At 36.4% G+C, this 14,142-nt stretch overlaps 4 protein-coding genes and 1 non-coding gene across 9 annotated transcripts; 4 read left to right on the top strand and 1 right to left on the bottom strand.

The window, feature by feature from the left end:
• The first annotated feature begins 6 nt into the window (after positions 1 to 6).
• On the top strand, positions 7 to 2,599 carry LOC17898371 (pentatricopeptide repeat-containing protein At1g12300, mitochondrial). Of its 4 annotated transcripts, none has more exons than XR_002832409.1 (2): positions 7 to 2,185; positions 2,261 to 2,599. XR_002832409.1 is itself a non-coding variant. In XM_023776889.1 (2 exons), exon 2 carries the CDS (start codon positions 451 to 453, stop codon positions 2,128 to 2,130), a length of 1,680 nt encoding a protein of 559 aa, XP_023632657.1. In that variant the 5' UTR covers positions 7 to 307; positions 387 to 450; the 3' UTR covers positions 2,131 to 2,599. The 4 variants fall into 4 exon arrangements, 3 of the variants coding, with proteins under 3 accessions (XP_023632657.1, XP_023632656.1, XP_006303680.2); XM_023776889.1 differs by having other exon boundaries at positions 7 to 307; positions 387 to 2,599; XM_023776888.1 differs by having other exon boundaries at positions 7 to 2,144; positions 2,272 to 2,599.
• A 1,582-nt stretch (positions 2,600 to 4,181) lies between these two features.
• LOC17898828 (dehydration-responsive element-binding protein 1F) lies at positions 4,182 to 5,105 on the top strand. Its single transcript, XM_006303120.2, has one exon. The coding sequence runs from the start codon at positions 4,276 to 4,278 to the stop codon at positions 4,897 to 4,899; it is 624 nt and encodes a 207-aa protein (XP_006303182.1). The 5' UTR covers positions 4,182 to 4,275; the 3' UTR covers positions 4,900 to 5,105.
• A 1,017-nt stretch (positions 5,106 to 6,122) lies between these two features.
• Positions 6,123 to 8,802, top strand: LOC17898848 (UDP-galactose/UDP-glucose transporter 4). Its single transcript, XM_006305170.2, has 7 exons — positions 6,123 to 6,531; positions 7,095 to 7,123; positions 7,222 to 7,423; positions 7,595 to 7,837; positions 7,918 to 8,019; positions 8,175 to 8,282; positions 8,372 to 8,802. Exons 1-7 carry the CDS (start codon positions 6,400 to 6,402, stop codon positions 8,603 to 8,605), a joined length of 1,050 nt encoding a protein of 349 aa, XP_006305232.1. The 5' UTR covers positions 6,123 to 6,399; the 3' UTR covers positions 8,606 to 8,802.
• A 172-nt stretch (positions 8,803 to 8,974) lies between these two features.
• TRNAG-UCC lies at positions 8,975 to 9,046 on the top strand. The gene has a single exon. It is a non-coding gene; the product is annotated as a tRNA-Gly (tRNA).
• A 45-nt stretch (positions 9,047 to 9,091) lies between these two features.
• On the bottom strand, positions 9,092 to 12,187 carry LOC17900575 (calcium-dependent protein kinase 26). 2 transcript variants are annotated; one of them, XM_006307180.2, is made up of 5 exons: positions 12,080 to 12,187; positions 10,810 to 11,575; positions 10,425 to 10,721; positions 9,859 to 10,245; positions 9,092 to 9,541 (listed from the first exon to the last, which is right to left on the bottom strand). In XM_006307180.2, exons 2-5 carry the CDS (start codon positions 11,402 to 11,404, stop codon positions 9,252 to 9,254), a joined length of 1,569 nt encoding a protein of 522 aa, XP_006307242.1. In that variant the 5' UTR covers positions 11,405 to 11,575; positions 12,080 to 12,187; the 3' UTR covers positions 9,092 to 9,251. The 2 variants fall into 2 exon arrangements, with proteins under 2 accessions (XP_006307242.1, XP_023645341.1); XM_023789573.1 differs by lacking the exon at positions 12,080 to 12,187 and adding an exon at positions 11,757 to 11,903.
• Positions 12,188 to 14,142: the final 1,955 nt, after the last annotated feature.

Below are 14,142 nucleotides of genomic sequence, written 5' to 3'. Positions count from 1 at the left end.
GGGTTTCCATTGCTTCCTTCTTCTTCGAATGTTTTTGGATTTCATTTTCTGCTGCTTAAGCTTTAGTGCGATTTAGAAGATTTCTAGTTTTCACTTCTATTGCAGAGAGAACAAGTGTCGAAGGTAAACTAAGCATCGTTGAACCTTTTTGCTGTTTGTGTGTGAAATTGGCGCCTGTGAGAGCCGAACAAGCAATTAAGCGCAAAATCGAAGGCGCGACTCTAGTTATTTTTGATATCAAGAGCTTTCAAAATCTTAAACTGAGTGATGCTTCGATTGGTTCAGACACGTCTTCTTCTGGAGACAGGTACTCCAAGAACTCCTTTTTTCTTCTCTTGTTTCTTACGAGTCTTTTCTAGTGTCAGTGATGGGAATGTCTCTTATAGAGAGAGATTGAGAAATGGGATTGCTAATATTAAGGAGGAGGATGCTGTTGATCTCTTCCAATCCATGCTTAGGTCTCGTCCTCTTCCCACAGTCGTTGATTTCAATAAATTGTTTAGTGGTGTTGCCAGAACTAAGCAGTATGATCTCGTGTTAGCTCTCTCCAAGCAAATGGAGTTGAATGGGATTGCAAATGACTTGTATAGTTTGAGTATTGTCATCAATTGTTTCTGCAGACGCCGAGAACTCGGTTTTGCTTTTTCTGTTTTGGGAAAGATCTTAAAACTTGGGTATGAGCCTAACATTATCACATTTTCAACTTTGATTAACGGATTATGTCTCGAGGGCCGAGTTTCTGAAACGGTGGGATTAGTTGATCGAATGGTAGAAATGGGACACACACCCGATCTCATAACGATTAACACTGTGGTCAATGGACTCTGTCTCAAAGGTAAAGTGTTTGAAGCTGTTGCTTTAATTGATCGAATGGTGGAATATGGCTGTCAACCCAGTGAAGTTACCTATGGGCCAGTTTTAAATGTAATGTGCAAGTCCGGTAAAACTGCCTTGGCCATTGAGTTGCTCAGAAAGATGGAAGAAAGTAATGTCAAGCTCGATGCAGTCAAATACAATATCCTCATTGGTGCTCTTTGCAAAGAGGGGAGCCTCGACGATGCATTCAACCTTTTCAATGAAATGGAAATGAAAGGGATCAAATCAAATATTACTACATACAACACTCTCGTTAGAGGCTTTTGTAATGCTGGTAGATGGGATGATGGTGCTCAGTTACTGAGGGATATGATCACTAGGAGAATCTCCCCCGACGTCATCACATTCAATGCATTGATAAATGGTTTTGTGAAAGAGGGAAAACTTCTAGAGGCAGAAGAACTGCACAAGGAGATGATCACAAGAGGTATAGCTCCTAATACTGTTACATACAATATTTTAATAGATGGGTTTTCCAAGGAGAACCGCCTTGAGGAAGCAAACCAGATGTTGGGTCTGATGGTTAGCCAAGGGTGTGATCCTAATATCGTGACCTATGGTAGTCTCATAAACGGATATTGTAAGGCTAAGCGGGTCGACGATGGTTTGGAACTCTTCCGCAAAATGAGTTTGAGCGGAGTGGTTGCCAATACAGTCTCTTATAACAGTCTTATCCGAGGGTTTTGTCAATCGGGAAAGCTTGTGGTTGCCAAAGAACTCTTCCAGGAGATGGTTTCTCGTGGTGTTCTTCCTAATATTGTGACTTACAAATTTTTGCTGAATGGGTTGTGTGACAATGGGGAGCTAGAAAAAGCACTGGAAATATTTGAAAAAATGCAAAAGAGTAAGATGGAGCTTAATATTTGTATCTATAATATCATCATTCACGCTATGTGCAAGGATAATAAGGTGGATGATGCTTGGGATTTATTCGACAGCCTCCATGGCAAAGGAGTGAAGCTTGAGGTTATGGCATACAACATAATGATTTCTGGATTATGTAGAAGCGGCTCACTATATAAAGCGAATATGTTGCTTAGGAAAATGGCAGAGGATGGTTGTACACCAAATGATCGTACATACAACACCCTAATCCGGGCACATCTCCGAGGTATTGACATAATGACTTCAGCTCAACTCATCGAAGAAATGAAGAGGTGCGGGTTCGCTGCTGATGCATCCACTATAAAGATGGTTATGGATATGTTATCGGATGGTAGATTGGAGAAAAGCTTTCTGGATATGCTTTCTTGAGTGCCAAAGAAAAGGTCATGGTTGGATCTGTTTCCTCTAAACCCAGAACAGAAGAGTAATTAGCTAACAATTTAGTTTCTCTTCTAATGAAATTGATTCATGTTTTTTAATGAAATTGTCCTCTCCGTAGACATGTTTCAGATCCAAACAAGGACAATCCATTAGCTTATCCGCTCCCTTATTCTGGCAATGAAGTTTGATACAAGAAACAGAGGATGGTGATGTCCCACAATAGTTCAGAGGTTTTATATCTATCAATGAAGAATGCCCCGAAGCTAGTATCATCATCATCATCGAAGCAGCTTTCAGAAGTCGATAGTCAGAGACTGATCAGTGATTTATTTTTTTCTGGTTCGTAGCAACAAAAGAAAAACGTGTATAATTAGTAAGTAGGGCAAATATTGTAATACACGGAATATACTTTATATAATTTGCCTATAATCGTATAAAAGTTTTCACAAGTTCTCAACTCATAAGACTTGAAAGAAAGAAAGAGAGAGAGAAACAAAAGATGAAAGAAGAAGGAGACGACGACGCGCATGTGACACTCACGAGACAGCATGAAGCATTAAATCTTTTGTGGCCAACCCTTGTCTCCTTATTAACTCCTTATCACACACTTTTTTATCTCAACATTTATTTCTGTATTATATATCATTATCACACATTCATCAACATCATCGTTACGTATCGTCAGCATTAATTTGCATAAAAATGTTCTACATACCAATTTTTTAATTAATGTACTATTAAATTTGATAATTACTTTTTTCATACCAAAAAAAAAAAGGAAAGATGATAAAATTAATTATAGTGAGATGATTAAGTATAAACTACAGTTTAAAAAGCTGATTCCATTCGTGTATAATTAAAAGTGTTTGATAAAAAAGAAAACCAAAGGGATTAAATGTGTTATTAAACATAGTACTAAAGAAATAGAACAAGTACCCACGGATATCCCACGTGTTAGTAAAGAAACGGCTAATAATATCCTTAATATGGAAATGAGTCACGTGTTGTATATCCTCCACAAATGAAATGAAGAAAAAAAACAAATATAGAAATAAAGATTCTAAAATTTAAAAATTGGATAATTTGGTCCTGCAAGGCGAGAAAGCTCAGCTGGACCCAACTATACTGTATCCGAATTTTTAATAAATTAATTATAGATAGAGTATAGTCAAACACAACTAAAAAAATATATATATGATATGTTTGACCCAAAGAATGTTCTTTCTTTTCTAAAAGCTTAGCCCACCAATGATATTTTAAAGTGTTTTTTTTAATACAGTAAAAAGGAAGGGTAGCCGTGGTTTAACACTGGGTAATTATGCTGAGTTAAATAGATTAATTTATCACCACTCATAAAAAAAAATAAACATGAGGATAATAGTGTATTCGAAGGTATAAAAATAAACAAAAACGAACAAAATTAAGTGTCGGTGATTAATAATATTTACTTTCAATCAATTTCATCTTAAAGGTCTTTGTAAGATATATTTCTTACTCAGTGTAATATATATCATTTAACTTTGGTTTTGTTTCCTAGTTTCTGGTAAAGTTGTTCGATAGTAGTTTGAGTTTACTCTGACTTGTAATTAGAGACCGATCCCGTAATATGGTAAAGAAACCAGAAAAAAACTAGAAGCCACACTGTTGTATAAAGAGAATGTAAGTCGTAAGCAGTGATGGGATACTAGAGTTAATTAAAATGTGTCGAATTCCAAACTCTTCATGTGTTTTATAAAAGAAGATTTCACTTTTCTGTTCTTTAATTGAGTTGTGTGTGTGTAAAAGTGGGTTCAAGCTCATCATATACAAGACAATGAATTAATATAATATCTATAGGAGACAGAACCTTTTAGGTATAATAACGGCTAAACAGCTCATATACGTGGATAAGGTTTAAAGAAAAAGAAAAAGAAAAGAAAATTGTGTGTTTTACGCGCGTTCGTTTCGTATACTTTGCGTGGGTCCCATATCAAATCCTAAACTCGTAGCCTATAAATATTCATTCATTCCTCTGTTTCCTTAACTCCCAGCAACAAAAACAGAGCTCTCAACTCACAAACAAACACACACACACAAAAAAGACTCTTCCTTTATTCGAACAAATCTCTTTTTATTGTTTCTAAATTGTGAGTAATGAATAACAACGAAGAGATTAATCTGGCGGAGATGAGGCCTAAGAAACGAGCGGGGAGGACAGTGTTCAAGGAGACACGTCACCCTGTTTACAGAGGTATACGTCGTAGGAACGGCGACAAATGGGTCTGCGAAGTCCGCGAGCCTACTCACCAACGCCGCATTTGGCTCGGCACTTATCCCACCGCCGATATGGCTGCCCGTGCTCACGACGTCGCTGTTTTGTCCCTCCGCGGCAGATCCGCCTGTTTGAACTTCGCCGACTCTGCTTGGCGCCTACCCGTACCTGAGTCCAACGATCCGGACGTCATAAGAAGAGTCGCCGCGGAAGCCGCCGAGATGTTTAGGCCCGCGGAGTTCGGCGGTGGGATTACCGTTTTGCCCTTTTCTGGAGATGATGCAGACATGGGTTCTGGTTCGGGATCGGGATCGGGTTCGGAGGAGATGTATTCTCCGTCGTATGGATACGGGGACTACGAAGAAGTGTCGACGACGATGATGAGGCTAGCTGAGGAGCCGTTAATGTCGCCGCCGCGGTCGTATATGGAAGACATGACTCCTAATGTTTACATGGAAGAAGAGACGTGTTATGAAGATATGTCACTCTGGAGTTACAACTACTAAAAATATTTGAAAGTTTTAACATTGTTAAAAGTTAAAAAGAGTTGTGTAAGTAAAAAGTGAAAAAGAGTTGTGTGAGATTTTTAGCTGAGACTACTGAGAGGCGTTTAGATCCTCTGATGGAGTTAGAAGGTTCCTTGACGGGTATAAATTTTGTAATATTCTTGGAATCCTTTTCTTCTTTATAAATTGATTGGGCTTTTTGTGAACCTCTAATTTACATATAGCCAAAGCCCATATGGTAATTTAACGTGACGGTTGTAGTAGATATGCAAATTTCAAGCGTAATCATCTCTCTCTACTTGTATTAGAATTAAGGGAGATTTAATCAAATCTTGCTGGATACTAAACTAGCACATAGATCTCGTGACTACTAGAGATTGAAACCATCGAAATATACTGTTTTTTTTCTACTTAAGAATATTATATTTATGCTTTCGACGACTTAGGAATATTATAATTATGCTTTCGACGACTTAGGAATAAAATCATACAAAAATAAGCTTCTCCGGTGGAATCGCAGTTCGGAGTTCCCAATATACTCTGCATGTCACGATTGCAAATTATTAAAAAATTTAATATCTTGAAACGAAATTCATGGTAAGTCTTTTTCTCGGAATTTATGGTAAAGAGGTCTTGAATTTATTTATATTTACATTTTTTTATAATAAAAGTAGAATGCTCAAAAACTCTCAGTCTGACGTGGCGTGAGGTATCGGCGCGGAACTGAAGCGTGAAACACGTGGCTGTCTGAAACTGATTTGTGTGCTTTTGCCAGCTCATCATTCGCTCTAACTCAAGAAGACTCATCACAAGTCCCTACATTATTATAATTTTCATTATACGAGGTTTTTTTATGAGCAAGTTTGTCAGTAAGTGCGTGTTCATCTTCTTCATCATAATCATTTACGAATTACGACTATAAAATCCAAATTAGCTTTCAAAAACTCTCAAAAACCAAATATTCTCTGTGATATTTCATCAATATCTACAACGTTTTTATTTTTATCATCAACCATTTTGTTATAGGTCTTTTTTTTTTCCTGGTCTAAGTAAAAATAATTATCTAAATAATAAGATAAATACAAAACGTAGGCGATAGAAAAATAAAAGACAATTAGACCCTTAATCTCTATTCTCTCAGTAGTGTGATACGTATATTTTAATACGTCGTAGTACACAATTCTAATATGTTAAAAAGTGATCGTGAGCGTTAAGTTAGAGAGAGTAAAGAGAAGAGAGAAAGGAAAAAAAAATATAAATCCAAAAGGAGAATTCTTTGGTTCTTTCTTCTTCAATTGATTTTTATACCTTTCTTCATCTACTTGTCAATATCACTTACTCTTCTTCTTCCCCCTTTTTTTTTTTCTAACAAAATCCCAAATCCTTGAAAAAGACAAATCGAATTCTCTATTTCTAACATTCCTCTATCCTTTGGTTTAATTTGTTTGTTCTTTTTTTTTTGTGTATGTGTGTGTGTGTTTGGTTTCTAGAGAGATCATCATGAAGAACAACAGCGAAGAGCAAATGATATCACTGTTTGGGATTCCTCTTTCTGATAAACCGAGATGGCAACAATTCCTCATTTGTTCTTCTGGTTTTTTCTTTGGTTACCTCGTTAATGGCATCTGCGAGGTTCGATTCTTTTCTTTTCATTTTTATTCTTTTTTACATATAATTCTGATAAAACCATATAAGTAGTAGTAGGATCATAGACTTTTTCAATATTGTTTCTTGAATTTTGCTTTTTCTTGTTGCTCATTGATTTGATTTTGTCTGGTAAGCTAAGTTCCGGTTTTGCATGCGGTGTGTTGTTTGTTGTGCCTGATATTGAGAAGATTCAAAAGGTTTAGAGATGAATCCGGTCTTCTTCTTCTTCTAAATATAATTTTCGCTAGAACAGAGGCTTTTACCGGAAACAAAGCCGAAGATTAGGCATGCATATATTTTTCTTTTGTTAAAATCTTAAGATATGTTTACAATTAATACAAACATATATGTAAGTTTAATTTCTCGAGATTCTACTTTTTATTTGTTTTTCCTCTTGAGATTCTCTATTTGCGTAATCCCTATACAGTTACTTTACTACGCGCGCTAATCATGATTTACCTGCCAATTTCTTAATCTTTTTATTTTTATTTTTTATTCTACTAAAATTTCGGATCTTTTCTTTTTTTGCTAATTCTCAAAATTTGCAGGAATATGTGTACAACCGGCTTAAGTTCAGGTAATTTTATATGTCAATGTTATTTTTTCTATAAGTCAAAATTTATATAAAAATAAAATTCGAATAGTATAAGTATAATGTGTGTGTGCGCGTTGCAGTTATGGATGGTATTTCACGTTTGCGCAAGGACTGGTGTACATTGCTCTGATTTACATGCATGGCTTCCGGACAAAGCAAATGGTGAATCCATGGAAGACTTATGTGAAACTATCTGGTGTTCTTATGGGATCGCATGGCCTTACCAAAGGCTCCTTGGCTTATCTCAATTACCCTGCTCAAATCATGTTCAAATCCACTAAGGTATATATATTATAGTAAGACTTGACTTTACCAAGTAGTGGTATATAGCTGAACTTAGGGACTAAAGTTTTGAGTACTCTTTAGGATCAATTTCTTGTTATCAGGTTACGGTCGTTAGAAATGTTGTTGTAATGTGGATCCTTGTGATCTTATTTCTCCCTCTTTGTCTAGGTTTTGCCGGTTATGGTAATGGGAGCATTTATACCCGGGTTGAGAAGAAAATACCCAATCCATGAGTACATATCGGCTATGCTACTTGTAATTGGTCTCATCTTATTCACATTAGCTGATGCCCATACCTCCCCAAACTTCAGCATTATTGGGGTTATGATGATCTCGGGCGCTCTCATCATGGACGCTTTTCTTGGTAACTTGCAAGAAGCTATCTTCAAGATGAATCCCGAGACTACACAAGTAATTTCATTTTTCTTACACTTTCCTCTATTGAATAATATCTATCTTTCTCAGATAACGATTTCTTAATTCGACGGTAGATGGAGATGTTGTTCTGCTCGACGGTAGTTGGTTTGCCGTTCTTACTTGCACCAATGATTCTTACCGGAGAGCTCTTCACAGCTTGGACTTCATGTGCTCAAGTAAGCTTTATATATTATAAGATACCACTTTCCATACTTTTTCTTCTTTCTTATTCGCCACTTAACTTAAATGACAAGAAACATTATATATTGTATGATGATCATTGACTTATGTAATTAATTACTTTGTATTTTCTGTAATTGACATTTTGTAGCATCCATATGTGTATGGAGTGTTGGTGTTCGAAGCCATGGCTACATTTATCGGACAAGTCTCCGTTCTATGCCTCATTGCACTCTTCGGCGCTGCCACGACTGCTATGGTAAAACTACTTTTAACTGTTTTAATTTAGTATAGTGTATAAACCCATATGACATTTAGGACTATACTTTATTGATTTTAATTTTGTAGATAACGACGGCGAGAAAAGCTGTTACGTTGTTACTATCTTACTTGATATTCACAAAGCCTTTAACAGAACAGCACGGCTCGGGATTGTTACTCATCTCTATGGGCATTATACTCAAAATGGTTCCGGATCCTAATCCAACCCCAAAATCTTCGGGTTCGGGTCAGACACCGGGGAAGTTGGAACGGGCTAAGTTTGAGAAGGAAGACGATGAAGAGAGTCGGCCTTTGGTCTAATAAACTAACGAGATATCATATTTAAAACTCAATTCTTAGTTCGTTTTACATTTTTATCTTCAGTGTGGTTTGTGTTATAAAAAGGTAGATTTTGTCTGATTACTTTGTAGTTTAGAATCTTTAAAGTTTAAACTGAAACATTATTCGGCAATTCAATTTGAAACTTGGTCAATAAAACGTTTGGGTTTATCATTACATTATAATTTTATTTGGTTTTATATTGTTGTTGACAATGTCTCTCGTTGGAGTTTGACTCGGAACTTCGAACATGCTTGTCTAACAATGTTATTCCAGTCAGCTAAGGTTGTTCCTTCAACATATTGTCGTCTATAACAACAAGTATTAACGAAACAATGTACCACTCGTTCAGCGTCTGTAGTCCAACGGTTAGGATAATTGCCTTCCAAGCAATAGACCCGGGTTCGACTCCCGGCAGACGCACTTTTTTTACCTTCTTTTTGGATAGTCCATAATCAAACAATAACGTTACTGAAGACATATCAAATCACAAATCTATTTCTGGTTGGTATTATACAGTTGCGGTCAGTTTCCATGGAAATGTTTTACTACAAAACAAAGACATTGCAGGAACAAAATCAGATGTGTACATACAAATTATACTGATAACAGTTGTCTTCTTCTTGTTCTAGCAGACGAGCGACAATCTGAGGGATGGAGCCGTGGGAATATGCGTGCATGATGCCCATCTGATTATCGACTCCGTGACTGCAACATCTACAACCAACTGATCTAGCTCTCCTAGTCCTATGGTCCGGTTCCTTTTGCTGTGCAGTCCTGACATTCTTGACCAGTTTCCTCTTTCCCTTCTTGTCTCTGACTTTCCTGCTGCTTCCGTCTGATTTTCCCCTGCTTCCTCACGCCTCTCAAGTTGTGATGAGAAATCTGGAGAAGGCAGTGACCTCTTTGGACTTGAGTCTGTAAAAATGGGACACAGATTCTTTAATCAGCTATTTTGAAGACTAGATTTCGGGTAAAGACACCAAGAAAGAAGATGATATTAACAGATTCAATAAAAATCAACAGATTCCGATATCGGTTTCTGCAAATGTTTAGTTCTTGGAAAACGTTTTGAAGTTCGCAAAAAAGCTCTGGTATGGAAACACAGAAAGTTGAGATCTTGATTTGCGGATTTGAAGCTAATGTCCTTGCCATTTTTAGAAAGTAATGACTATGCATAGCAATCATCAATCCAAACATTCTAAATTCTAAGCAAGGAAGAGTGAAACAGGTACCTCGAAGTTTTCCATCTGTTTCAGTGACGTTATTGTTCTGAGTCGTCGCTGGGCCTGGGCTAAAAAAGGTAAAGCTTGGCATGGACGGAATTCCAGTTGATGTGAAGCCAGTTGAGGTTGATTCCGGTTGTTTCCCATCAAGAGAAAACCCACCAAAACCGGAATTTGGCAGTGTGTTATCCACCGGTAAGAAAGACGAGAATGATGATTTACAATCGCTATCGGTTGATTTCTCTAATTGTGCCATGCTAAAGCTATAATCTTGTTCTCGAGAAACGCATGGTGTGGAGAAAGAGCATCCACCATTCTCCAATCCTTCACAGCCAAACCCATCCTGAACAAATTTTTCTTGACCTGATTCAGATAATTGCTCCATCCACGAGTGAGCTACAAACAAATACGCAAAAAAGTGATCACTCTGTTGTAATTCAAAAACGTATAGACAACATTAAAGTAATATCTCGGTGTCTTTGCCAGTTTAGGAACATGGATAACTTTCTCATAACTACCATTCAAGCAAATACTCATTTCAAGTTTACAAGAAAACAATGGAAAAGATGAAATACCTAGAACTTCATCAGCTGATAACCTTTGGGAAGGATCAACACAAAGCATTCCCCGGATCAAATCCTTGGCGTATGAAGTTATATGATCCCATGGCTCTGCAGAAAATCTCAAATCTGCAGCCCTGACAGCATCAAAAATCTTTGACTTAGTCTTTCCCCAAAAGGGAGGTACTCCACTGAGAAGAATGTACAAAATAACCCCTGCACTCCATACATCAGCAGCTTGGTTATATCCTCCTGACAACACTTCAGGGGCTATGTAAAACGGACTACCAACTGTCCCGCTCAACTTTTCGCCTGCTCAAACGAAAACCCATTCTTAGAATTCATAATGTCCATTTCAGGATTTGATAACTTAGAAAAACGACAGTTTTCTCTATCTTACCAGGCTTTATATAGGTTGCCAGCCCAAAATCAGCCAATTTGATAGGAGATGAAGAAGACATTGTGGCCATAAGAATGTTCTCAGGTTTCAAATCTCTGTGGACAATACCGCTATCGTGACAGAACTTGACCACTTGCATCAAATGCTTGAAAAGCACCCTAGCACGCAACTCCGAATACCTCCCGTATTTCTCAAGCTTGTGAAAAAGCTCACCGCCAGCGCATAGTTCCATCACAAGATGCACGGAATCTTCCTCCTCATAAACCGCTTTGAGATTCACAACGTTCGGGTGGCCAGCTAACTTGGCCATAATCGCGATCTCGAGTTTGATACTCTTCATGTCATCCTGTGTAACCAGCCTGTCTTTAGAGATAGACTTGCAAGCAAGCCTCTCTCCAGTTAACTTATCAGAACACACTCTTATGACACCAAACTGACCCCAACCTAACTGTTCCCCAAGCACATATCGATCTTTTAAGTTGGAAACATTGACAGGGTCTAGAATGGTTTCAGTGAGGCTTGCAACTTTGTAGCAATGGCAGAATTCAAATAAAAGCGGACTTGTATTCTCCTTATCAGCTATGTCCATACCCATATATCCTCCAAACGATCAAAAAAAACTTCCCGGAAAAATCCAAGTTCCGCTAGCAATATATCTCTCAGTTACAATCTTACAGCTATATAATTCCCCAATTAGGCCTAATCCAACAGGCAAATCTACTCTTCGATGAAATCGTAAGCTGCATTCACCTTCGGATCCTCCGATCTGTAAAGTTTCAATACATAAACCTCAGAGATTAAGCACTGATTCAAAAAGTGAATTGATAATTAAAAAAAAAAATTCCAGCTTTGATGCGTTTGAATTCCCACAAATGAATCCCAAATTGCTTTTACGCAGTTTAGCTTGAGAGAACAACAAAAACGAGACCCATAGATCAAAGGATTACTCGATTTCCGAGCTCAAAAGAGTCCAATAAAAAATACGCAAAACCCTCTAAATTGGGTTATTGAAATGCATCTCGATCTCGACTTAATCAAATAATAGAGCCTTAAAGTTAGCAACACAAAGAGAGAGAGAGAGAGAGAGAGAAAGGAAGAAACTTGCAGGAATCTAGATACGAACAGGAGCATAAAGTTCGCCAGCTGCTTCAACTTGTATGTAAGCAAGCAAGCTCAAAATTTTTTTAAAAAAAAAACAAAAACAAATCACTCCAACCAAAAAGATGAGATTTTATTCATAAAGAGAGAGAAAAATTCTGGAAAAAATTACCTCTTTTTATAATTTGGAAAGAGTAGTGAGAATCCCGTCGAAGAGCTATAGGTTGCAGCGAAGAGACCAGACCCAGTCCTTTCTACTTGCTCTCTCTCTTCTCTCTTCTCTTTCAAATAAAATGCCGTGTCAACTTGTTACCGGGAGAGCCAGTTTCACGTTTACTTACTTCACGAGAAGTGTTTTTTTTTTCTTTCTTTAATTACAATTCAGACCACTGCTTTTTTATCTAATTTCTACTTATGACCTCATATTTTTTTTGATTCTAAGGTTAGACCATTCGCGACGTGAGAAGCCATTTTATCCACGAATATTGAATTTAGTGTTTATAAAGATATTCAAATATTTTGGTTTATCATACTTTTATTTTTTTTTGTGGTGAAATAGAGTTTTGCTAATTTTTTCATTCTTTTGATAAAAAAAAAAAGAAAGATGTAATCATGTATCAAAAAACTGTAAACAGAATATGGAATACTACAATTACAACTATACCATTACTTAAATGTTTTAAAGTTTGCTGCATTAAAAAGAGAAAGAAACTAAACGACTTATATAAAACATGCTATTCCCCATGTTTTGAGTAAACTAATACATATATAAAAAAAGAATGGTAGTGAAGATTTTTCAGGCAGGATTGGACAGAAGAGAGTAAAAAAAACTACGGATTTGTATAGCCCTCTTGAGGAAACCTATCCAACAAAGTGTTTTTTCATAGTTGGTGACTGACTATATAAAGGAATATTAAATAAGAATAAATAGATTCAGGGCAAATAGCCCATTTCAAGTATGCCACGTTGTAATTTTGCTGGCCGTACGAAGCAAGCGGGACCTAGTTTGTCTTCCACTTTTTATGCTCTTCTTCGCTGTCTGAGACTATCTTATACACTTAATAAATTGATTGTGTAAACTAATAATTGAATTTACTAGATGTATACTATTGTTTTTAGGTAACTTAATCAAATCATTAGAGTCAGTTCGGTTTGTCTATGCTTTTGACAACTAGAGAGAGACCTCTCTGTATCTGTGTATTTCCATGTTGATAATATATGAGCTGTACACAGCATTACTACATAGTTACTACTGTACTCCACTAGTTTCTTTTCCTTATACATTCTTTTTACAAATTATATTGTTTTGGATGTGGGCAAATAGCCAAATATGTATACACACCACGATATCAAAGTTCGAACATCATAATAAGATTCTCAAACTTAGATCCATTTAAATTTAAGGGTTCTGTTCGTTTTCATCGTTTTATATATTTCTACTATTTTAGGTGAGGTGGGTTTTTGAGGACAAAAAAAAAAAAAGAGAGTAAAATGTCTGTATTGTTGGACAAAGGAGAAAAGGGATGATTGATGGGCTTTTAGTCCGTTTCGTTTGATAATTGAATCGACTCAGGCGCAAAATAGTTTGGCCCATATAATTTTATCATTATATAAATTGAGAACACACAGAATATATGTAGAATTCTACTAAAATACTGTAGCTAGTACTCTGTATAGAGTTAATGACACTGGCTGATCATGTGCTAGCAAGTAGCAACTAGCAACCGTCTTACATATAAGATAATCACCAATTTGGTTGGTGCATAGTTAATTATTATTATTATCACTAGTTTGTGTAATCTATAATCATATATTCTCTCTATATATTAATATTAGTGGTATTTTTTTTTGGATGAAGTCGTTTTAAACAATTTAGCAACTGAGATCAAGTTAAAAAAATTCATGACTAAATAACATATAAATGTTCATCATCTGCAGATTATATCGATTGTCGTGATGATTAATTTTATGCTAGAAATGATGACCAATAAGGTTGATTTTAAAACCTATAATGCTAATCTCGTTTCAAATATACGAACCCATGTCAATTATTTCCACCTAAAATAGTCGGCTTATTACGATCAAACGAGAAAGAGTTGGTGCATTTTTAACTGTAACCAACTGTCTATTAATGGACGTTGGACCGTTGGTCGCTAAATATATAATATAGTATTTAATTTTTATTTCCATCATTTTCATATTTCTTTATTCATCATATCCAAGAGAGACAGGTTA

Source organism: Capsella rubella, unplaced genomic scaffold (assembly GCF_000375325.1).
Source record: "Capsella rubella cultivar Monte Gargano unplaced genomic scaffold, Caprub1_0 scaffold_1, whole genome shotgun sequence".
In the NCBI taxonomy this organism is placed as follows: Eukaryota; Viridiplantae; Streptophyta; class Magnoliopsida; order Brassicales; family Brassicaceae; genus Capsella; species Capsella rubella.
The sequence above is the reverse complement of the archived record's forward strand: the minus strand, read 5'-3'. Positions and strand labels throughout refer to the sequence as shown.